The following is a 25,464-nucleotide window of genomic DNA, read 5'->3' as shown; positions in this document are numbered from 1 at the left end:
TGCTCTGTTTCAATAGAAACAACCAGTGAAGTTGCAAAATGTTGAGCTCAGCTCACAGCAGAAGCCTAAGCATTTCCAAGAAACTAAAATCGGTTTTGTAAGTAAGCAATGCTTTCATTTGCTTTCTGGCATATCATTTGCATAGATTCCCATGAAGAGCAAAGATAATTACTCAGGTCGTGTGTGTGTGTGTTTTTTAAATGTATTTTCTAAGAAGGAAGCCCCGTTATACAACAAAGGCATTGGTTAAGGTTCGGTAGCCAGGCAACCAGGCTGTGACGGTTCAGTAACCAGGCAACCAGGAGTGACTCAGGAAAAGTCCTTTCATACCCTCAACGGCCCTGCCCATTCAGGATGTGACCAGGATGTATGTCAGCACTCACTCCCTAGCTACACACATTTCTCTCTTTTTAATAGCTCTTTTAACTTCAGTCAAAAAATATAATACAGATAATCTGGTTACATTTTACAATAATACACACATCATTTAAGAATTGCACTATATTTAATAAAAATACATCTTAGATGTACAGCAATACATTACAAAGACAGAGAGTTTCAGGGAAAATCATTAAAAAAATTGAAATTAGTTTGTGAAAGTAAAGACTAGTTCTTTCCAGTGCTTAGGTTTACATGGTGACAGTATGCCACTGGCTGACTCCTAGGCTCCAGAGATCATTCTGAGAATGGTCAGAAAACCTCTGAAGTCGCAGGACAAAGGTCAACGGGTCACATGCTTTGTCAGTGCTTACAACTCAGTCTTCAGCAGCTTCTTGGCCTTCTGCATGTTGCTCAACACTGTAGGGAGGAGGGAAAATGAAGAGTCACTCAAGAGAAGTCAAGACTAAGTCCCTCAAGAGAAGTCAAAAGTCACTCAAGAGAAGTCAAGACTAAGTCACACAAGAGTTGCTCAAGAGCAGGTTGTTTCTCACAGAGGAATAATTTGTTGTTGTTGATGATGGCACTAATGGCCAAATGTAATATATTTGAATTAATTATAAAACAATGTCTGGTTACAATTTGTAATACCTTACATTTATAAAAGCTTATAAATGTGTATAAATGCTTAAATATTTATAATCTCCTAAATACTGATTTATTAACAGTATGTAAACTGTTAGTATGCAATCAAACATTCAAAAGGGAGATAAGATCAAGTTGTACTCACAGAGTTGGATGTCAGAAGGCTCATAGGCGTACATGCGGTTGGAGTAGCGTCCTGTGATGTCAGCTCTCACTGTCATAGAGGGATCTGAGGGGAGAGAGAGAGAGAAGGGGGGAGGGAGAGAGAGGGGGGAGGGGGAGAGAGAGCGAGCGAGGGGGGAGGGAGAGAGAGAGCGAGAGAGAACTATTGATTCAAATCTGTCACTTTTGTTTGATGCCATCATAGACAAAATATTGAAATTCGTTAGCATGTAATGCTGCATGGAAAACGTGACCTCATCACTCACCGACAAAGATGATTCTGGGGACATACTGGCCATCAGGGGAGAGATGCTTGTCTGTGGTTTCATACTGATAACACAGGGAGAGAAACACAAAATAATTATTTATGTCTTTCTAAATACTAAAAGTCTGTTTAAAAAACAAAAAGAAAAGTAAAATATGAATACAAAAAAGTATATATACTATAAAGTAAAATCCTAAAATAGATCAAAAGATAATTAATGTATGTATTGTGCTTGGCATGATTCTAGTAACGTTTTCCAAAGTCTGAATTTAAAACTCACCACCAGATTGAGAATGATGAAGTCTTCATCAAGTACCTTCTGGATGTCCTTGTCTTCAGCGAAGGCCTTCTTCATGGCTGGATACACGAAAGACATCATGAAAGAAATGATGGAATACGTTATATTGACTTAAGAGATCTCCAACTATTAACAGTTGAGTAACATACCCACATAGTTGTTTTATTGTCCGATTCCATACATGGCAGTAGGATGCTAGAGGTATATACCACCTTGGCAAACAGAGTCCTGTTTGTTCTACTACGAGTTTGATAATTGTTGTTTAAACAAGTCCTGGCATCTAATACAACTGAATGATGCATCACAATTTTGGAGAATGCCAGGATGCATAACTAGCCAAGGGAGGGACTTTGACCTGAGGTCTGTTCAGGAAGGTGCAATAAAGTGGCAGTTTATTTGCTGTAGGTCAGAGGTTAGAGATCAGGGTCTTACATGCGCTGTGGGGACAGTCCTCCAGGTGAAAGATGACCATCAGAGGCTTGTTCCTGTGGAGACAAAGTAGTTCTGGTTACAATAGAATAGAATAGAATAGAATAGAATAGAATAGAATAGAATAGAAAGGAGATGCCAAGGAATGCCTTGAAATGTATTTGCTTTTTTTGCAAAGACAACACATCAGTTATCCAGATCTATTATATGTATGTGAAATAACACCCTATTCCCTATTGTGCACTACATAAGAAATAGGATGCCATTTCGCATGTAGTCATAAAAGTCTGTTCACTCACTGTGCCCTGGCCCAGTACAAAGCCTCCTCATAGGTCTGAGCCCAGATCAGCTGATCACCCCAGCCTACAGGAGGCCGAAAGGAAGAACAGTGTCAGAATACCTGGGGTCTGCTCAGGAAGGTGCAACATCACAGAACATTCAGGTAGAGATATAAAGCGTAGAACAGACATGCCTCTACTGACATGTAGAATAAGGAATCGTATGTCAGCTCTATTCATTAGAGATCTCAGACCACACTGACCAGCGCTTTGAGAATGAGGAAAATGAGAAAGTGTACTGTACTCTTAAAACCTTTCTTTCATTCATTCAAACACTACACTGTGATAAGCCTTGAAAAATAGTAAGGGGAGAGAGTGTTACCTCTAGAGAGAGTCTGAGGGATCCTCTTCCCCCTCTTAGCGATGTTCTTCTCAGGCTTGGCCAGAGATGAAGACACGGCTACGGCCACCAGGACCAACAGCACCGACAGCAGACCTCGGATCATGATTAATACCTTTCTGGAAGGAAACAGAGTTCATTAAGCATCTCAGAGTAGGTAGGAGTGCTGATCTGGGATCATGTTCCCCCTGTCCATATCATTTTAATTATTGTGATCTACAAGTCAAAACTGATCCTATATCAGCACCTCTATTCTGAATCATTGTGAATACAGACCCAGATACCACATGCATGTCACAAAACTGCACAGATAATCTGCTTCTGTCCTCATATTATTATAACTCAAAAGTATAGCTGAGTGGAAACAATAATGAATAAATAACTGCCATGCAGAATTACAAGTAATTGCACATCTATTCAGAGTTGTTCACGTTTTTATAGACTGAAAGATTCTGGAAACGTTCACAGCATTTAAGGCACATTTACCAGGAAAAGGATCAGATTGAGAGATAAGGGATAGTGGAGATAGATTTATGGTGGAGGGAGAGATATATTTCCTACCTGTTCTCCGTGGCACCTTTGTATGTCTCCTTTTCTCTGCTGCTACTCGCACTGCCGTGTCCCTTCTCTATCACCTGGACATGCTCTTATACACCGGCCCCAAGCTCACCTGATGGCCCCTCCCACACACCAACCCTCTCCCCCCAAAGCTCTGATGGAATGTGTAGAGGCAGACAGTTCCATTGATTCTAGAATTTTGACTTTCTCTCCGTTATTTCACTATCAGACAGACATTTTAAGGTATATCATTAAGGTTGGTTAAAGTAGGATTTGATAGTGTTGTTATGTACGTTTTCCTTTTATAATAAGAATGGGTAACGGAACTGTTGAATCGTAATAGTTGGCACAGATCCAAGGACAGGTCAGCATTAAATCTAGCAATCTGATTTGATATCGGGGCTATTAGTCAGTTCATGGATCAGGTCAGATCTGTAAGATTGACATCATTCTCAATAAAATCAAATAAACTACAGTGAAATGCTTACATACAGGTCTTTTTCCAACAACGCAGAGTAAAAGATAAAATATGAAGAAAAAATAATAATAATTAAATTGTAATAAACTACCTTTCATAAAGTAAACAAAAAGATTTAACAGATTGAAGGGGAAATTAACCCATTTTTGTGGCCTTATTTTCACTCTTTTTGTGCTTTTAGTTTTTTAGTTTACTTTTTAGTTTAAAAAAATATATTTTGTTTCATTACTGAGATAATTGGTTGTCACATTTTGCTGAATCATCACTTGCCATTGACTATAATGCAATATGAAATGTGTCTAAAGCATATTAGGAAACACTCTAAAACACACCACACCAATGCATATTACATCCCAATCCCATTCTGAATCCCATTTATTCCACTGTGCCATAAATCCATGTTTGAATGATGCTGTTTACAAGATGCAAATCTGGATTTATGGGATTCTGATGTAATATGAGTTGGTGTGGAGTGTTTGCTACTTAACCTATGTGAAATGCAAAAGGATAGGGCTACGTAGTATATCACATTGGACCGGAAATCAGGCTGCCATGAATTCTAGTGTGGATGATGGAGCAGTGGAATGCTGTGCTGTCCTTAGCCTTTTCTCTTTCTTACTTGATCCTTCCCTCTCTCAGAATGCTGAGGTGACCCTAACTAAGGCTTGGTACTCCTATTTGCTTCTTTCTTTCTTGCTCTCTCAGAATGCTGAGGTGTCCTTAGCTCCTAAGGCACTGACTATCCTCCTTTCTCTCTCTCTCTGTTCCTGACGTGGGTTGTCCCCGGGTCAATATTTGCAGTGTAGGGCAGGGCAGGGTTAAAGCCACTCCTGGTCACACATTGCATCGTCTGCCACCTGGGCCACCTGTCATTAGCCTCGCCCTGAGAACACGGATCTACCATACACTCTACCAGGCTCTACCATACACTACTATGGTAATAGGACGTAGGAGCTTGGATTAGGTTGTGTGATGTGCATGATGATGCTTGAGATTGTTTAAAGATCCCCTGAAACTTTTGATTGTTCCTTTCTTGGGGTCTTCTGATTATATGAAACCTTCTTCATTTATATTCCAAATAAACAAGTTTAAATAATGGCAGTTATTTTCAAAGAAACTGAGGTAAAAATTCCATTCATATAATGAAACATCTGTTAGACAGGAACTTGAAACAAAACTGTTAATGGATTACATCTCATTTTCACACCCCAAATTAAATGTATTTATAAAGCCCTTTTTACATCAGCAGATGTCACCACAAAGTGCTTATACAGAAACCCAGCTTAAAACCCCAAACAGCAAGCAATGTAGATGTAGAAGCACGGTGGCTAGGAAAAACTCCCTAGAACCTAGGAAGAAACCTAGAGAGGATATAGGCTCTGAGTGGTGGCCAGTCCTCTTCTGGCTGTGCTTGGTGGAGATTATAAGAGTACATGGCCATTAAGGCCAGATTGTTCTTCAAGATGTTCAAACGTTCATAGATGACCAGCAGGGTCAAGTAATAATCACAGTGGTTGCAGAGGGTACAACAGGTCAGCACCTCAGGAGTAATTGTCAGTTGGCTTTTCATAGCCAAGCATTAAGAGGTTGAGACAGCAGGTGCGGTAGAGAGATAGAGAGAGACAGGGTCGAAAACAGCGGCTCTGCGACAAGGTAGCACGTCCGGTGAACAGGTCAGGGTTCCATAGTCGCAGGTAAAACAGTAGAAACTGGATCGGCAGCACGACCAGGGGACTGGGGACAACCAGGAGTCGTCAGGCCAGGTTGTCCTGAGGCATGCTCCTAGGGCTCAGGTCTTACAATAGAGAGAGAGAGAGAGATGGGAGAATTAGAGGGAGCATTCTTAAGTTCACACAGGACACCAGATAAGACAGGAGAATTTCACCAGATAGGACAGACTGACCCTAGCCCCCAGGCACATAGACTATTGCAGCATATATGCTGGAGGCTAAGACGGGAGGGACGACAGTATGGCCCCGTCTGACGATACGCCCGGACAGGGCCAACCAGGCAGGATATAACCCCACCCACTTTGCCAAATCACAGCCCCACTAGAGGGATACCTGAGACAAGGTTGAGTATAGCCCACAAAGATCTCCTCCACCGCACAAGCCCGAGGGGGCTCAAAACCGGACAGAAGATCATGTCAGTGACTCAACCCACTCAAGTCGAGTATAGCGAAAAAAGCCTGGTACGACGTGACCCACCCCTCCTTGGGCTGCATGGAAGAGCACTAATAAGCCAGTGACTCAGCCCCCATAATAGGGTCAGAGGCAGAGAATCCCAGTGGAGAGAGGGGAGCCGGCCAGGCAGAGACAGCAAGGGCAGTTCGTCACTCCAGTGCCTTGCCTTTCACCTTCGCATCGCTGGGCCAGACTACACTCAATCATAGGACCTACAGATGAGATGAGTCTTCAGTAAAGACTTAAAAGTCGAGACCGACTCTGTGTCTCTCACATGGATAGGCAGACCATTCCATAATAATTTAGCTCAATAGGAGAAAGCCCTGCCTCCAGCTGTTTTCTTAGAAATTCTACATACAATAAGGAGGCCTATGTCTTGTGATCGTAGTGTACATGTAGGTATGAGCGGCAGAACCAAATCAGAGAGATAGGTAGGAGCAAGTCCATGTAATGCTTTGTAGGTTAGCAGTAAAAACTTTGAAATCAGCCCTAGTCTTAACAGGAAGCCTGAGACAGGCTAGCACTGGACTAACATGATCAAATGTTTTGGTTCTAGTCAATATTCTAACAGCCGTATTTAGCACTAACTGAAGTTTATTTAGTGGTTTAACTGGGTAGCTGGAGAGTAGAGCATTGCAGTAGTCTAATCTAGAAGTGACAAAAGCATGGATTAGCTTTTCTGCCACATTTTTGGACAAAATGTTTCAGATTTTTGCAATGTTACAAAGACGGAAAAAAGTTGCCCTTGAAATATTATTGATATGTTCGTCAAAAAAGAGATCACGGTCCAAAGGGACGCCAAAGTCCTTCACAGTTTTATTTGAGACGACTGTACAACCAATGTGATTAATTGTCAGATCAAACAGCTATCAGGTATGAAGGTAAGACCCAGATGCAGACAATGTTGAATTAACAATGGTTTAATAATCCAACAGGAGCAGGGAATAGACAGGTCAAGGCAGGCAGGGGTCAGTAAACCAGAGGTGGGGCAACAGTACTGGACGGCAGGCAGGCTCAGGGTAGGCAGAGGTCAAGAATCCAGAGGTGGGGCAAAGGTACAGATCGGCAGGCAGGCTCAGGGTCAGACAGAGTCGTCAGGCAGGCGGTCTCAGAGTCAGGACAGGCAAGGGTCAAAACCAGGGGGGCGAGAAAAAGAGAGACTGGGAAAAGCAGGAGCTGAGACACAAAACCGCTGGTTGACTTGACAAACAAGATGAACTGGCAACAGACAAACCGAGGACACAGGTATAAATACACAGGGGATAATGGGGAAGATGGGCGGCACCTGGAGGGTGGTGGAGACAATCACAAAGACAGGTGAAACAGATCAGGGAATGACACAGCAGATCTCTTTTTTTCTTGAGACCTAGAACTAGCATCTCTGTTTTGTCTGTGTTTGAAAGCATATAGTTTACCACCATCCACTTCCTTATGTCCGAAACACAGGCTTCCAGAGTAGGCAATGTTGGGGCTTCACCATGTTTCATCGAAATGTACAGCTGTGTGTTGTTCGCATAGCATTGAATGTTGACATTGTGTTTCTGAATGACCAAGAGGTCATCAAGAGGTAGAATATATAGTGAAAACAATAGTGGTCCTAACCTTGAGGAACACCGAAAAGTACAATTTATTTGTCAGAGGACAAACCATCCACAGAGACAAACTGATATCTTTCTGACAGATAAGATCTAAACCAGGCAAGAACTTGTCCGTGTAAACCAATTAGGGTTTACAATCTCTCCAACAGAATGTGGTGATCGATGGTGTCAAAGGCGGCACTAAGGTCTAGGAGCACGACGAAAGATGCAGAGCCTCGGTCTGACGTCATTAAAAAGTAATTACCACCTTCACGAGTGCAGTCTCAGTACTATGATGGGGTCTACAACCAGACTGGAGCGTTTCCTATACATCATTTGTCTTCAGGAAGGCAGTGAGTTGCTGCGCAACAGCTTTTAACATTTTTATTGAGAGGAATGGGAGATTTGATAGATTTTCTGGGTCAAGGTTTTGCTTTTTCAGTGCCACTTTTAGTGAGTTTGGTACACATCTGGAGGATAGGGAGCCATTTATTATGTTCGACATAGGAGGGCCAAACACAGGAAGTAGCTCTTTCAGTAGTTTAGTTGGAATAGGGTCTAGCAGGCATCTGGAAGGTTTAGAGGCCATGACTATTTTCGTGAATGTTTTGAGAGATACAGGATTAAAAAACATGAGTGTCTCCATTGATTTTAGGTTCTGGCAGTTCTGTGCAGACTCAGGACAACTGAGTTTTGGAGAAATACGCAGATTCAAAGAGGAGTCTGTAATTTGCTTTGTAATGATCAGGATCTTTTTTCGTCAAAGAAGTTCATGACTTCATCACTGCTGAAGTGAAGGCCATCCTCTCTTGGGGAATGCTGCTTTTTAGTTAGCTTTGCGACAGTATCAAAAATAAATGTTGGATTGTTTTTATTCTCCTCAATCAAGGTCGAAAAGTAGGCTGATCAAGCAGCAGCGAGGGCTCTTCGATATTGCAAGGTACTGTCTTTCCAAGCTAGTCGGAAGACTTCCAGTTTGGTGGAGCGCCATTTCCATTCCAATGTTCTAGAAGCTTGCTTCAGGGCTCGGGTGGGGAGCTAGGTAGGGAGATCATTTCTTGTGACAAATGTTTTTGGTTTTTAGAGGTGCGACTGCATCTTGGGTATTACGCAAGGTTCAGTTTAGATCCTCAGGTGGTTAACAGATTTCTGTACTCCAACATCCTTGGGTAGGTGGAGGGAGTCTGGAAGGGCATCTAGGAAATGTTGGGTTGTCTGAGAATTTATAACGCGGCTTTTGATAATCCTTGGTTGGGGTCTAAGCAGATTACTTGTTGTGATTGCAAACGTAATAAAATGGTGTTCCAATAGTCCAGGATTGTGAGGTAAAACATTTAGATCCACAGTTTTTATTCCACGGGATAGAACCAGATCCAGGGTATGACTGTGGCAATGCATAGGTCTGGAGACATGTTGGACAAACCCACTGAGTCAATGATGGCTCAGAAAGCCTTTTGGAGTCTGTGAACTTCTCCATGTGGATAGTCACCAAAAATTGTTATATTATCTGCCATGACTACTCGGTCCGATAGAAATTCAGGGAATGCTGTATACGGCCCAGGAGGCCTGTAAACAGTAGCTGTAAAAGTGCTTGGGTAAACTGCATAGACTTCATGACTAGAAACTCAAAAGATTTAAAAAATGTTTTTTTTTTTTTTTATACATTTAAATTTGCAGCAAAACATTTTTAGAATCTCTTCTGCTTTTGCGGGATGCGCATGGAGATATGGCCACTGGAGGAGAGGAGATATTGTCACTGGAGGACAGGCCTAATTTAACTTAGTAAATTCATTAGGCTTAAGCCGTGTTTCAGTCAGGCCAATCACATCAAGGTTATAATCAGTGATTAGTTCATTGACTATGACTGCCTTGGAAGAGGGATCTAACATGAAGTAGTCCTATTTTGAGGTGAGGCATTATCACAGTATCTTTCAAAAATTATTTTCAGTGAGATTGCTAAAGCAAACACTATCATGTTTATATTTTCACAACCTAGATCGAGGCACAGACACTGTCTCAATGGGGGAAACTAAGCTGACTACACTGACTGTGCTAGCAGCAGACAGCCTGCCGCCTGGCCTGCACCCTATCTCATTGTGGAGCTAAAGGAGTTAGAGCCCTGTCTATGTTGATAGATAAAATGAGAGTACCCCTCAAACTAGGATGGAGTCCATCACTCCTCAGCTGGCCAGGCTTGGTCCTGTTTGTGGGCGAGTCCCAGAAAGCGGGCCAATTATCTACAAATGATATATTTTGGGAGGGGCAGAAAAATGTTCAACCAGCGATTGAGTTGTGAGCTCATCACTCCCCTAACTGGCAGTGGGCCAGAGACAATTACTCAATGCCAACATCTTTCTAGCTAATTTACACGCTGTAGCTATATTACACGTCTGACCTCTGTTTCATCTAACATTGTTGGTGCCCACATGGTTAACAATATCCCTGTACTCTCTACACTCACCAGCTTTAGCCTTAAGGCTAATCTGAAGATGGTGCTGGCTAACATCGGTGGCCCTGCCCCCTGGTAAATGGTGCACGATCGCAGGATGATTCTTTTTAAATCTAATATTGCGGGTAATGGAGTCGCCAATGACTAGGGGTTTCAATTTGTCTGAGCTAATGGTGGGATGTTTGGCAGCTAGGAAGGAGACATGAGAAGGTTCGACCTCTGAACTCGTAACTTAAATGGGGAGAACCAGTTGAAAGTTTGTCTGCAGAGTGAGCGACACCGGTTGAGCATGCCGACAGCATTTTCTTCCTCTCCAGAAGGGGATGGGGGGGGGGGAGTTCTGTACTTACTGGTGGTACAGACGCGGTTTCATCCTTTCCTAACGATTGCGTCTGAAATTGGGTTTGCAACTCGGCTTACCCATAAGGCGATAGATAGTTCTCCTGCATATTATGAGTACAGCGACTGCAATTAGATGGCATTGGTTAATGTTACTACTTAGCTTTTTCTGCTGGAGGTCCTGTAGAACCATGCCTAGAAACTGTCCAGGGTGAGAAAGTTGAATAAAAAAAACGTAGAGCGAGAACAAAATCAAGCCAGTAGTAAATTTGTTAATTGCAGATTCTTCATTAAACGGTCATTAAAAGTTTGGCACGTAGCCAAGTAGCAACAAACAGTATAGCAGCACAGAGACAACACGGATACATTCATTTTAAGACATTTATTAATACATGTACAAAATAAATGGATACAAGAATTTAACAAAAACGTGGACCTTATTGGAGAGATCCAACTCATCAGTATCATATCAAAATAAAAATGCAATAAATCCAACCCAAAACTAAATTTGACATAATTATAGTCCCACAAGAGACATTAAGGCCACGGTTTTCACAGAAAACACTTTGAATTAGTTGACCCAGAGAATGATTCCTTAGTTTTACCCCAATGGACATTTAACACTGACCGAACACTGAAGCCCATACAAGCTAATACAGGCCTGTGTGTGAAGAAGCACTTATATAAAAGGGGACTATATGTCTGCCACAGGGCATCCAACCATCATTTTTGTCACAGTTGTTGAAATATAAAAATCAGAGGCTTCCATTAGACCTGAACTTTTTTCACTATAATGTACTCTTTTAGTCCTGTTGTTCCCTCTCCTGTGATAGTGAGTACTGGTACTCACTATCAGAAAACGCAACACGTTTGTTCGTTCAGTGCCTAGACATTCCTCTATGGGTGGTTCAGTTAAACGTTCTCTTAATACTGTTTCATTGGTTTGATCTTGAGGGGAACTGTTTGAGGCAGGGTTTTCTAAAGCAGGAGCTATATAGTAGTAGAACAAGCAACGTGGTGGTCCTGTCCTGTCAGTCTGGCTGCCTGGTGAAAACAACTTGGATTTGGCCCTCATCTTTCCTTTTAAAGTGCTTCCTAACTGATAACGCTCTTGCCTATGGGGAAGTTGGCAAACAACATCAAACAATATTACAATTATTTGGTCGACTTCACATTCATTGTCTTGTTTTCTGTTGAAATCCTACGGTTGAAAAAGTGGCATGTCTTTCTTGCATGCCACTTGGCCGTAAATAGGTTTTAAAATGGTGTACTGAACATTGTAATTTGGCCACGTCTTTCTGACTACAGTTTGAAAACTCAGGGGACCACATTGCTACATTCAGTCATTCAGGAGAGAGGGGCGGGGCTTAGACTCATTCTGGAGCTGATGGTTAGCTGAAGATCCTGTCTGTCAGGGGAGCATGGTCCAATAGGCACAGCCAGGGCAGGAGTGACGCTACACAACTACAGAGCAGAATGATGGAAGAGTAATTTAGCTTCAAGGAGTCCGACTCACTACTGGGGAGATCCTGGAGATGTTTCTATTGATTTGCCATCTTCATTGTTGACCTCTAAGCTCAGTGCTGATTGAAGTAGCAGACAAAGATGTAGAGACTAGTGCATTAGACAGGGCTGGCTGATAGGCTATATGGGAAAGTGACAGACCGCAACCATAAGTCATAGTGGTCATAGTGTCTGGTTACTGTACATCATCAACCTGAAGCAACTGTGTTAAAAATGATCACAATAAAACATCTATACAAACATACTAAATGATCATCTCACAGCTATAGCAGTACCTATACTTTTACAAAGCCAGGGCATGAGCATCTGTGTATTCTGGTGTACAAGCAATGTCCTCTGTCCCTGATCAAGGGAGTTTGAGCGAGCAGGGCAAACAAAAATGGACGTAGGAAGTCGAGAATTTCTTGGGGGGATATATTGGGTTGGTGTGGGGAGAGAGGAAGAGGAAGTAGTAGACAAATGTCTGATTCTGCCTTCTATATTCAGTATCTTCCTCTGCTACTGGTGAGCCTTCATATCAAAGTCCCAGTCACACAGTAGGAGAACAGTAGTGGAACTGCTTCTTCAACAGACCTGCAGAAAAATCACATTGAGATTACCAGACCAGAGCAGCTGTTAAGGCTGCAGGACACAGCCCTGTCTGTCTCTCACATTGATGGTCACATCCGACTGTCTTTCTAGCCTGGTAGGCTGTCTGTATCTGTTCCAGTGGTGAAACTAAACCGGCAGCTCATGAATTCAGAGTTCTGCCACCTAGTGGTAGTATCAGGGTATTGTCACGTCTTAGTGTTCGAGGTGTGTCGGTGGTCTAGTGCCCGTGTTGGGGCCCGTGGTCATTGTACTGGTTGTGGGCGGGGTGGTTGGGGGGCAGTGGAGGACCGTTGACACCAGGGTGGTAGAAAGCACAGTTGCTCTCGTAACGGCAGTTTCCTTTCATCATGAAGTGGCGACACACTGGCCTCTTGGACATGTCTGAGAGGAGAGAGAAAAGAACAGCGTTAGTACACAACTAGCCAGGCAAACCAAACGTATGAACTGACTGCATCAAGGCTAGAAGATGGCAAACGGAAATCAACTTGGTCTTTACTTTTATTGCACTACAGTGGGGCAGAGTCCTACATGGGCAACACAGGGTGGTGTTTCAGACTGGCCCTATATGTCTAAAAGAAATAGAATTAGTAGAAGGAACATTCCCTTTCTAAGTCAACTCACCTCCCATGTTGTGTCCTCCTCTAGGCCCCCCTCGTCCTCTCCCTCTGAAGCCCACCTGTTCCCCTCCTCTCCCTCGGCCCCCACGGTGGAAGTGGCCCCCTCCGCCCCGGTGTGGCCCCCCTCTCATTGAGTCGTCCCCCCAGTAGTTGCTGTTGTCTCCTCCGTGGCCCTGGGGTGGCGGGGGCCCCATCATGCGGGGGTTGGCGTTGAAGCCAGGGGGTCCATGGTTGTGTGGGGGCGGGGGATGGTTGTAGTGGGGGCCTCCGGGGCCCAGGGGCTTGCCTGCAGGAGGGTACCCCACTCCGTTCATGGGCATACCCATGTTGGGCATGTTGTTCATGCCTGGACCGTGGCCCAACAGGCCCTGGCTCACTGAGGAGGAAAGACATACTTTAACAACCATTCTAGTACGCATATCATCATATACAGTTAAGAGAAGGAGGAAATGTAAGAATACTTGGTTTGTGTTAGAACAAGAGAGAGGAAGGTGTGTATTTATTATGGATTCCTATTAGCTGTTGTGAAGGCAGCAGCTACTATTCCTGGGGTCCAGGAAAATGAAGGCAGTTCTACATTTTTAAAAACATTACAGTACATTCACAACAGATTTCACAACATATTAAATGTGTACCCTCAGGCATATCTACCACACAAAATCTGTGTGTACGTGTGTGTATAGTACGTTTGTTATTGTGTGTTTGTATGCATGTGTCTATGTTTGTGTTGCTTCACAGTCCCTGCTGTTCCAAAAGGTGTATTTTTTATCTGGTTTTTACATCTCATTTTACTGCTGGCATGAGTTACTTGATGTGGAATAGAGTTGCATGTAGTCAAGACTCTATGTAGTACTGTGCGCCTCCTTTAGTCTGTTCTGGACTGTGAAGAGACCTCTAGTGGCATGTCTTGTGGGGTATGCATGGGTGTCTGAGCTGTGTGCCAGTAGTTTAGACAAACAGCTCGGTGCATTCAACATGTCAATACTTTATGATTAATGTTAGCTCTCTGTGTACATCCAAGGGCCAGCCGTGCTGCCCTGTTCTGAGCCAATTGCAAGTCCCTCTTTGTGGCACCTGACCACACAACTGAACAGTAGTCCAGGTGCAACAAAACTAGGGCCTGTAGGACCTGCCTTGTTGATGGTGTTGTTAAGAAGGCAGAGCATCGCTTTATTATAGAGACTTCTCCCCATCTTAGCTACTACAGCATCAATATATTTTGACCATAACAGTTTACAATCTAGTGTTACTCCAAGCAGTTTAGTCATCTCAACTTGCTCAATTTCCACATTATTCATTACAAGATTTAGTTGAGGTTTAGTAAATGATTTGTCCCAAATACAATGCTTTTAGTTAGAAATATTTAGACTAACTTATTCCTTGCTACCCACTCTGAAACTAACTGCAGCTCTTTAAGTGTTGGAGTCATTTCAGTCGCTGTAGTAGCTGACGTGTATAGTGTTGCGTCATCCGCATACAGACACACTGCCTTTACTCAAAGCCATTGGTATGTCGTTAGTAAAGAATGGAAAAAGGGGCCTAGACAGCTGCCCTGGGGAAACACTGATTCTACCTGGATTTTGTTGGAGAGGCTTCCATTAAAGAACACCCTCTGTGTTCTGTTAGACAGTTAACGCTTTATCCACAATATAGCAAACACATACCTTTTTCCAGTAACAGACTATGGTCGATAGTGTGTTGTGTAGGGGGTCTATGTGTGCTTAAGTGTGTGTTGTAAAGGTGTGTGTGTACCTCCGGGCGGGGGTCCGGTGGGGGGGCCCTGGTTCTGGGTCTGCTGTAGAGAGCCCAGCAGCTGTTTGATCTTTTCAGAGAAGTCTGGCTGCTTGATCAGGTCCTCAGTAGACTGGCCACCACTAGCTCCCTACAGGAGGAAGGGAGGGGTTAAGCCAAATCATGACAGACTAAAATAAACATCACAGATACACTGGTTCCAGGGCTTTTCCAGGGGTTCAGAAGTTCTGTTTTAAAACAGTTACAGTAGACAACACATTAATACTTGAAATCATCCAATCATAAAGTTTCTCAGTGAGATTACATAATGGCAGGGTTACAAAAACAGGATTGGTATCGCTTACCATAATGGAGGTGAGTAGCTCCTGTACGTTGACGGAGGGGTTAGCGGGGGCACCAGGCGTGCCCTGGGCAATGTTGCCTAGGTTACTCAAAAGGTTGTTGGCCCCCAGGTTGCCCATGAGGTTGGCGAGGACAGGGGGCAGCTTGGAGCCCTCCACCCCCCCGGGGCCCACACCAGAGCCAGGCTGGGACGACGTGTCCATGGGCTCCATGTAGCTGTCATCCATCATGGTCGAGTCCTGGAGAAGAGCGGGAGTTAGGTCACTGGACACAGAGGATGTTTGGAGCTTTTAGCGTTGTCTTTATGCATTACAGGACTTTAGCACTTTTTCAGATGCAAAACTCTTAAGAGTAAAAGTCAAAACTGATAACACTTGTAATGCTTCCTATTTTATGTTCAAAACGTTTGGTTGTGCATTCATTGTAGTTGAACACATCTTTCAAACGGCACCAAAGTGATTGACAGAAAAGGGTATATCCCACCTCGTCCAGGGGTATGAGGCGTGGAGGCATGGGTTCGTAGGCCTCAGGCTCTGGTTCATGGGGGCTGTCAGGAACACTGAGGAGAAGAGACAAGAGGTGAGCTTCCGCAACACAATGTGAGGCACTTTGAGCACCTGGTAACCTACTAGGCTATAGAAATCCATATAATTTTAAGGCATGTGTGAATCCGTACCTCTCCTTGGTGAGGAAGATCTCCTGCAGGATGCCCGTCTCACGGTCCCTCTGTGTGAGTCTCTCTGTGCTATTGGCACCAGCGTTGACCAGGGGGCCGGTAAGGGCCAGGGGCCTTGGGGGGCTCCAGGGGACGCGCTCCTCCATGGAGTCGTGGGACAGGCGCCTCGCCATCTCAAACGTGTGGCGGTCCATCATCATCTCGCGCTTCGCCGCCTCGCCAAAGTCCTTGACCTTGTTGACGTTGACTGGAGAGGGGGATAGAAGGAACAGGACGAAGGAGAGAGGTGGAGAATGAGAAGGTTAGCCAAGGCACACAACAGGGATGTGATCACGACAAGATAGAAAAGCAGAAAAAGCTGGATTTTGATGAGGGAATAGGTATTTTTCGGGGGGGGGGGATTTAAGATAAATTACAGAAAAGCAGGGGGGGGGGGGAAAATCACATCCCTGCCCAAAGACTAAATTTAACAGAAAAGTCAAATGTAAAGTGTTGAGCATGTCTTTATTGGGCTGTTGGCTATCTAGTTTGACTATACAACCACAGTTTAACGTGCAATTACACACAACACCGACTGAAGAAATTAAATTGAAGTTACCGTTAGTTTTTGTTCTCTCACCTCTCTCGGTCTCGTCCAGGTCGAAGTAGAAGTACTGTGTGAGCTGCTCCTCCTCGGCCCAGCGCACGCTTTTCTTCTTCTTGCCCTTCTTGGTCAGCTGACCCTCCTCTTCGCCGCGGGGTTCAGCCAGGGCACTGGGCTTCTCGCTGCCCGTGTCCATGGCCTCTGGGTCGTCGGCGGGCACGGGTGTGCCGGGTTGCTCCAGGTCTACTGGGACCTCGTGGGGAGGGGTGGTGGAGGCCACCTGGGTCTCTGGGGACGAGGGCTTGGTGCCGCCCTGAGGTGACGGATAGTGAGGTTTACCCTCGAATGGACACGGCTGAGAGGAGGAGGGATGTAAAGAGAGAGAGATGGGTGAATACTCAATTCCATTTGCACAGCCTTCCCATAGATTCAGGTGTAGAGTCAGCATAGCAGAGAGAGTAGTCTGTGCTGTCTGTCTGGTCAGGAAGGTATGTGTTTACCTTGTTTGACGTGGGAGAGACAGCTTTGGGGTCTCTCCCTTCCCTTCCTTTCTTCTTCTTGATCTTGATGAGAGAAACAGGGGCGGAGTTTAGGGCATCCAGGAAGCCTGTACCCTCAAGGGCTGCAGAGAGAGAGGAGGGTACCTTAGTGATGTCACTGACAGTCAAAATACTGCAGGTTTCGTTGAGGGGGAGAGGGGTTTCAAAGTGTGTACTACACACATCACACTATTTTCTCAGGGGTAGGGTACAAAACAACATATCATGTGAAAGAAACAAATGCTTGTTTATGCTCTGAAACGGTTTGTATGCTCTTAGTTTACTGCAATGTTTCAGTCTTGAAGACCTTCCAGTAGGGGAACATTTACAGCAGTGTGTGGGTATCTACCAGGGTTGAGGAGGTCAATTCAATTTCAAACCAGTCAACTCAGGAAGTAAGCAAATACCAAAATGTTCTCATAGACAAGTACTTAGGATACTTGGAATGTCACTTAACTCCCTGAATTGAAAAGGAATTGACCTCAACCTTGATATATTCTCCATGTTGAGGGGTTAGGTCTAATCTTCTCCATGTTGAGGGGTTAGGTCTAATCTTCTCCATGTTGAGGGGTTAGGTCTAATCTTCTCCATGTTGATGGGTTAGGTCTCATCTACTACTGTACATGCAGTGAAGGGGTCAAAAAGAAAGTACATACCGATTTCTGTTGAGGTCTTACGTTGTGCCGGGATGATCTTCACCTTGATCTCCTTGGTCTGGTTAGGAGTGGTGTTGAGGGGTTTATACTTCTTCTCCACCGGGGGAGGGTCCAGAGGACCAAAACTGGTAGAGAGAAAGACAAGAGAAACATGTTCAATTTTACTCCATAGGACCCAAACTGGTAGAGAGAGATACATGGGAGAGGTTCAGTGAGTAAGAGTTACAATATATTCATTACAAATGGCAAATACATTTGCCAGACAGGTTTGGTCAATACTCTCATTAACCACCTAGGGGGAAGCACTGAGCAGTGTTTTATGCTGTGGTTAGGACATTTTTATCCTGTTATTGCCTGGTAAAACACAGATTGACGATGAATATACACAATATGAACAAAGCTGTTATTACTGTCTGAAGTGTAGGTTACCTGGGTCTCTTGAGGACTTGGGCTGGTTTGATGTTGTACTTGTCTCCCAGCTGGAGGGCCACGGGGGGCTTCTTGACTGGGACAGGGGTGGGAGCATCCATCTCCAGGCCTGGAAGACAACAAACAGGACAGGGTCAGACCAGGATATTATATAGTCCTACATCCAGCACTTTTGCAACAGCAGGAGCTTCATCCCTACAGCCAGAAACACAATGACTTCTTCATTTGCATATTACTGTTGCCCGTCTTCTATCGAAGGACAACCTTATACACAGAATCATATTTTGTAAATTAAACTTTTTTGTGATAAACTGTGAGGACAGAGTGTGCGTGTAGTTTGACCAGATGGCGGTGAAGGGAGCGTAGTGTACCTATAGAGCGGATCTTAGCATGGCTGGGAGCGTGAGCTTTGGGCTTCTCCCTCTTCCTCTCCTCCTCCGCTGCCTTCCCTCCATCAGCCGCCTTCACCTCTCGGACTGGCACTTTCCCCTCCTCCTTCTTCCGCTTCTTATCTGAGAGAAAGAGAGAGGGTGTTATGTAAACGAAGAGATTACAGGGGAGCGGAGAGTTAGAGAGGAAAAAAGTAAAAACGAGGGAACGAGGGATAGGAGAGTAGTAGTTACCTGCAGGAGAGGTGGCGGAGACACTCTGGGAGCGGATGGTAGCCATCCAGCCATCCACCAGCCCAGCAGACAGCTTCCTCAGCTCTGAGAGACAGAGAGACAGCATTAGTTACACATCAACCTCAGACACCATCATAAAACTATTTACATCTACTGCACAGATACCACCACTAGGAACTGTATCATCTTGACTTTGGGTTTGTGAGAAAGTGAGTTACAAATACAATGCTAAACTATTTCCTCACAGAGGTCTATTTAGTCAGCTCAGGGTATTGAAGAGGGTGGACCGCAAGGGAAATGAAAGTTGTTTAAAAACATACCCTCAGTCTCTCCAGTCTTGCTGAGCTGCTTGACCAGTTTGGCAGTGTTGTTCTGTTTCAGGTGGTCTACAGTGAGGGGCAGTTTCTGCAGCGTCAGCAGGATGAGCTGTAACAGGGGGGTGTTGTTGCTAGTCTTGGAGTAGGTCAGCCATGCGTTCAGCAGCTTGTAGCCTCCCACTCGGATAAACCTGGATGAAGGGATGGAAGAGTCAATCAAATTGAATCTAAATGGCCCATTTTTACAAAGAGCGTTACAGTAATCCGGCCTAGACCCCCAACACCCCAAAGAACAAGCAGTAGCAGTGGCAAAAAACTCCCTACTGAAGTTACTAAACAATAAATGACATAAAATGGGAGTAGATCTTACCGGTTGAGAATGTCATGGGACTTGGTCTGCAGTAGGATATTCAGGTACATACACCTGCTCACCATCTTGTGAGAGCCCTTCATGAGACTGTGGAAAAAAGACCAAGAAAACCAACGGTCAGAACAAAAGAATGCTACCATTATGGTCCGGTCTACACTGGCAACTCAAAATAATGTCAAAATAATTCATGAAAAACACTAAACAGTAAAAGCTGGAAAAATGGTATACAAGTTCGAAAGCACATCATAAAATTTAAAAAATGGCAGTATGTTAATTACCTGAAAACTTTGGGGACTCCCTCCAGGCTGCGGAGCTCTCCATCTTTCCCCAGCAGGTTCTCTACTCCCTTCAGGACCTCTCTGGGGTCCACCGGGCCCACCGCCATCTCTGCTCAGAGAGGAAGAGACAAACATACTTAACATACAGGATATCGTCAAATCAAATCTTATAACTCTGGCGCTTACTAAACAGTAATTGTTATAGTCTCTTTCAATGTGCCGCTAAAGTGATGTTCGCACTGAACTGCACCCAGGCATGTCAGATTTGACTTTGTTTTGGGAGGACTCCTTGGAACTGACACCATCCGTTCATCTCTAAATCCTGCAAAAAGTAACGGCTTACAGACAATTCAACTTAGGTACTAAACCATAAGACATCTCCAAACTCCACTCTACCACACGACCGACCAAGGCTGAAATCCATACTGCATAGATTGTACCGTTTCCTCCTAGCTACAAAGCCGAGAGCAACATCCCAATGGCCCGAGGCCTACGTCAAAAATACCCACATTGCTAGATCTTCAGCCACACTGAAATCTGTCAAAACAAGGAAAAGGGGGGCAGTGACAGTCCCAACTAACCCCTCAGCCAAGGTGCTGCCTTCGCATTCCAAATGATGTACCACAGTGAACACCATGACTCACTGATGGGTTGCCTCATTCTTAAAAAAAAATAATGTTCATTTCATTTTCTCCAGAGGGATGGATTGGTCTGTTCTGTGGGGTTATTCTCATAGCTGAGGGAGAAGAGGTAATGACTGAGAGCCTACTGTCCCTGTTCTCCCAGTAGCTCCGGTGGGATTCCCCTAAGACAGCAGGGTAGACCTAATACAAAGACTGCTTATAGGTCATGCTGCTAGTTCATTTTCTGTGTCAGTAATTCAATAGAACAGAGAGAGAGAAAATATGCAAGGAGTCAGTTCAACACCACACATTATGAGAAAATGACAGGTTGGGCTGTAGTTAAGAATAGGTTCATGTGGACTTCCCCCAAGGGCGGCGCAATACATTCAAGTAGCTATGCTTTATTCAGATTATTAAAACATTACAAAACAAGTTTCAACAAAACCTTCCACTCATGATTGCCTTCATAATATGTACAACAAACAAGTTCATGGTAAGTGCAAATTAAAAACATGAGTGATTAGGCTTGGATATGAGCAAAACAACCAGTAAACCTACAAGCTACAGTGGAGGGGAAATGAGTCATTGGGCTGAGGAGCAGCCTTGTCAACCTGCCATTTGTACTGTTCTAGTCTCAGAAAAATAACCTATTGAATGTCAAAGGTGATGAGAGCTGTAGAAGCTAGAATACTCTAGTGATGCTGTTCTGGTAACAGAGGAGGATGCTAGTCTACGTCGTGTGTATGGGTGGCAAATACCATGAGTAGCTTCCCCCTCTACTAATAGGACACATATTGGAAGCTAAACACTGAGGCGCACACACACACACACACACACACACGGAAGGCCCTCAAACTGAAAGTCTACCGGTATTCAGTTTCAGGCTTGCGGTGCACTAAACTGGTGGTTGGAATGACTGACCAGCTCCTTCACTGACAGAGAAGTGTGCAGTCATATTACCAGTCGTCAGTCTCAGGTAGCACAGGAACTCCAAGGAATACAGTTGGTTGAAGAGAGCACAGAAGAAGCCTATTCTATGACAAATGCATAGTACTATTAATTTCAGTTATCTAAGGAACCTATTTTGTGTGTGTAAGTATAAATAATTATTTAGAAGGTAATTGAAATGATATTGTAAGTATTGGTTTTGTACGTGGTTGACCTCGCACGTACTTCCCTTAAAAGTGTATAGGACTACTGTGGAGCCACTATGTTAATTGCCTATGATTAACATTAAAATAAAGGGAATATTTAATCTGAAGCATTATCAATGACAACCCCCTTGGTTCAATGGTCTCCCCCCCATGGAGTAGTGGAACGTTTCTTAGCATTTACTGCCCCCTATAGCTTAGTACAAGGAATTACAAATTGTATCAAATGTACAAGCACTACACCTCCATGCAAATGTGGACAAAAGAAATCCACATTTCAAACTACTAATTAATGAATACATGTATCAAAGCAAATTTATACAAAATATATATATTTAAAAAAATGTCAAATTCACCAAACGAAAGTAATTTAATTTGGCTTTGAATATATTTGAAATGTATACTTAAGCTGAGCAGGAGATTGGCTCAAGTACAAGTGGGTGGTTAAAACAAGAACAATAGTTAACGGAAAATACCGACGTCATATTACAATGCCATATAAAAAGAGAACAGTAGAACGACCTCAGTTGAGGATCCAGTGACTATGGCTGGATCCTTTACGTACAAAACTGACTATGGCTGGATCCTTTACGTATAAAACTGACTATGGCTGGATCCTTTACGTACAAAACTGACTATGGCTGGATCCTTTACGTACAAAACTGACTATGGCTGGATCCTTTACGTACAAAACTGACTATGGCTGGATCCTTTACGTACAAAACTGACTATGGCTGGATCCTTTACGTACAAAACTGACTATGGCTGGATCCTTTACGTATACAACTGACTATGGCTGGATCCTTTACGTATAAAACTGACTATGGCTGGATCCTTTACGTACAAAACTGACTATGGCTGGATCCTTTACGTATAAAACTGACTATGGCTGGATCCTTTATGTACAAAACTGACTATGGCTGGATCCTTTACGTATACAACTGACTATGGCTGGATCCTTTACGTATAAAACTGACTATGGCTGGATCCTTTACGTATAAAACTGACTATGGCTGGATCCTTTACGTATACAACTGACTATGGCTGGATCCTTTACGTATACAACTGACTATGGCTGGATCCTTTACGTATACAACTGACTATGGCTGGATCCTTTACGTATACAACTGACTATGGCTGGATCCTTTACGTATAAAACTAACTATGGCTGGATCCTTTACATATAAAACTGACTATGGCTGGATCCTTTACGTATAAAACTGACTATTGCTGGATCCTTTATGTATAAAACTGACTATGGCTGGATCCTTTACGTATAAAACTGACTATGGCTGGATCCTTTACGTACAAAACTGACTATGGCTGGATCCTTTACTTATAAAACTGACTATGGCTGGATCCTTTACGTATAAAACTGACTATGGATGGATCCTTTACGTATAAAACTGACTATGGCTGGATCCTTTACGTATAAAACTGACTATGGCTGGATCCTTTACGTATAAAACTAAGTCAAATCTCCACTAACCTATTAAACCATTGCAGTAAAATATAATTAGAATTTTTGCTTGGCCTTGCTCAAACCCAATCTATGCATAAATCATAACACCAACAGTAGGGGCGGGACTTCTGCATGCATTTTTCTCATTGTTCAGTGCACAACTGAACCCTTATCATGTTAATATTTTAAAAGTCATTATAATATGTTTATGACCATGTTCATTATCCTATACTTTGAATTACTGTATCCAAGTATTGCTTGGACAATATCCAAGTATTTCATTTTGAAATGTCATGATGTGAGGAAATCAGTTTGGTCTTACCCGTTTAACTGTTGTAGTAGAAGTTTTATATAGTCTCAGAACTCCACAACACGGGACATAACACACAACTCCTGAAAATGTCACAACTGTTACACACGCGCACACACACGTCAATAGAATGAAGTTATTGATAAGACAGCCTAGTAAAGAATAATTTGATGGGGGAAAAGTCAAGTAAATTAATATTCAAACACACACAAAATTGCTTTGCTGTATTTACTCAAATATATAGCAATGCAGTTGAAAAGGGTATCACATGTTATCATTTAGCTACAATGTAACAAATACTTGTCACACTTGCACAAACCCCTGCCAATAGCAAGCCATTTTTTGTTTACATAATATTAGTTTTAACCCTGTCGACAATCATTATTATATAAAATAAAAAAACACTTGTCCTATAGGTACTGCTGTTTGTAGCCTAGACCAAGCAGATATTCCTAAAATAAATGACTAGTCACAAATAGAAAATAATGGGGGGAAAGCCTGTAGATAATCAAATTACTGAATCTGTATATGCCTTACAAACGCACCATGTTAATGATGGTTATATAATTAAATATCACGCAGCCGGGAGCCCTTTATGACAAATGGCATGTCATTGCCATGCACGCCCTACCATACCACCAGAATAAAGATCCCGTTCAATGACCAGGCTAGGGGAGTTCGCCGTTCAAAGGGGAAAACTAACCCGTGATACACCGAAAATAAATCTAGGCCCTGCCCTCTTTTGTTAACGGCTTCGTGGCTGCAACAGCCTCGAGAACATAAAGAACAATGTATGCCAGCTAACCCGGCCACAACACAGCTAGCATACTATCACATTTGCACGGCCGGAGAATCATTTACAATTAACAAAAAACAACGAGAAGGTATCTAGCTATAATGGGTACACATGCGATAAGGACACAGCGAGAAGAAAAGTCGTTCCGCTATTCTGGGAAACCAATACGACTGTCGCTCCATATAAACACAGCAGCCATTATTGCTGCGTGTTCTGCAAGGACAAAACGACAACAAGCCCGCCATTTTGATATAATTCCGACAACACCGGTCTGTCTGCCTTGTGCAATTTTTCGAATGGAGGTTCCCTCCCTTGCGCATTTCAATAAGGCAATCTTTATCCTCAGATTGCCGTATACATATCGTACACCTAGGGAATGTATTTCCTGCTCTAACAACATCGACGATACGTTGTGTCGCAAATTACCACAAATGGACGATTTTTCCAGTGAAGTCCGTAATCTTCAATCTAAGCAATCTTTATGTATAGATTGCGGTAGGTGTAAATTCCAAGGATCTCTCCCCTATTTAGTAGATTTAAAAAAAAACATCCAGATTCATAGGCAAAAAATATTTCCTACGGCAATCTTTATGAGTAGATTGCTTATGATTAACTTAAAACATGTGTTAGTTTATTTGTATCAGTCTCACACACAAAGAAACGGAGCGTTTCCACTCTGCACTTTCCTGTGTGAGCTCATAAACTATCGTTAGCGTTCGCTGCATTTGAACTGAAAAAAAGCTAGCTAACCACGTACGGAATCCAACTAGCACACTTGACATTAGCCTAAATCTACGACTAAACAAATAATAATTCCATTAATTTAGGTTCAGATTGCTTTGAAAATAAACACTTACTATAAATACTTCAGCGTCTCGAGTAGCTATATTACTACTGTATATTGTGCTGTACAGCAACAGATCTCTTGTTACATCAGTTTTATATCGTTAACCGTCATGTTTTTATAACGTTAACAATCTATGGCTGGAACAAACTGGTTTATGGGCGGGGTTGTGGTAGCTAAAAACTAGCTTTTCCTTCTGGAACAAACTGGAGGCAAAAATAGTAATCAAATGTCCATTACTTGAAGAAAAAAAGTTTTTTTTTTGAATAAATGTTCAAAGTCCTCGACCGCCACTCTTCAGACAAAATACCTGAAGGGAAAAAAAGAGCAAACAAAACGAAAAACACATTTAAGATATATTCACTTGTTTTCTTCGTGTGTTCATACACATCTTAATCTTAAAAAGCTTTGTTATGATGGATTATGATTAAAATAGATAATTGCGCAGTCGTTTTTGTTCCAAAACTAAGCAGTATTTCTTTCGACGTTACTCACCTCAGAACTAATCCAGGAATGAACTGGAAGGGGAGGGGCTTGGTATT

At 43.2% G+C, this 25,464-nt stretch overlaps 2 protein-coding genes across 5 annotated transcripts; both read right to left on the bottom strand.

The window, feature by feature from the left end:
- Positions 1–486: 486 nt before the first annotated feature.
- LOC115175652 (anterior gradient protein 2 homolog) lies at positions 487–3,520 on the bottom strand. 2 transcript variants are annotated; one of them, XM_029735060.1, is made up of 8 exons: positions 3,417–3,520; positions 2,838–2,974; positions 2,477–2,540; positions 2,181–2,233; positions 1,731–1,807; positions 1,452–1,515; positions 1,169–1,252; positions 487–798 (listed from the first exon to the last, which is right to left on the bottom strand). In XM_029735060.1, the coding sequence occupies exons 2-8, from the start codon at positions 2,959–2,961 to the stop codon at positions 749–751; spliced, it is 516 nt and encodes a 171-aa protein (XP_029590920.1). In that variant the 5' UTR covers positions 2,962–2,974; positions 3,417–3,520; the 3' UTR covers positions 487–748. The 2 variants fall into 2 exon arrangements, with proteins under 2 accessions (XP_029590920.1, XP_029590921.1); XM_029735061.1 differs by having other exon boundaries at positions 2,838–2,970; positions 3,417–3,499.
- Positions 3,521–10,806: 7,286 nt separating this feature from the next.
- Positions 10,807–25,440, bottom strand: LOC115175651 (serine/threonine-protein phosphatase 1 regulatory subunit 10). 3 transcript variants are annotated; one of them, XM_029735058.1, is made up of 17 exons: positions 25,418–25,440; positions 24,936–25,232; positions 19,737–19,845; positions 19,459–19,545; positions 19,092–19,279; positions 18,772–18,855; positions 18,520–18,660; positions 18,149–18,257; positions 17,720–17,844; positions 17,025–17,146; positions 16,540–16,879; positions 15,942–16,188; positions 15,749–15,824; positions 15,268–15,504; positions 14,924–15,053; positions 13,176–13,547; positions 10,807–12,935 (listed from the first exon to the last, which is right to left on the bottom strand). In XM_029735058.1, the coding sequence occupies exons 3-17, from the start codon at positions 19,841–19,843 to the stop codon at positions 12,772–12,774; spliced, it is 2,529 nt and encodes an 842-aa protein (XP_029590918.1). In that variant the 5' UTR covers positions 19,844–19,845; positions 24,936–25,232; positions 25,418–25,440; the 3' UTR covers positions 10,807–12,771. The 3 variants fall into 3 exon arrangements, with proteins under 3 accessions (XP_029590918.1, XP_029590917.1, XP_029590919.1); XM_029735057.1 differs by having other exon boundaries at positions 24,936–25,434; XM_029735059.1 differs by having other exon boundaries at positions 16,561–16,879; positions 24,936–25,434.
- Between the last annotated feature and the right edge of the window lie 24 nt (positions 25,441–25,464).

This window comes from Salmo trutta, chromosome 36, assembly GCF_901001165.1.
Source record: "Salmo trutta chromosome 36, fSalTru1.1, whole genome shotgun sequence".
NCBI lineage: Eukaryota > Metazoa > Chordata > Actinopteri > Salmoniformes > Salmonidae > Salmo > Salmo trutta.
Note: the sequence above shows the minus strand (reverse complement) of the source record. Positions and strands in the feature narration are given on the sequence as shown.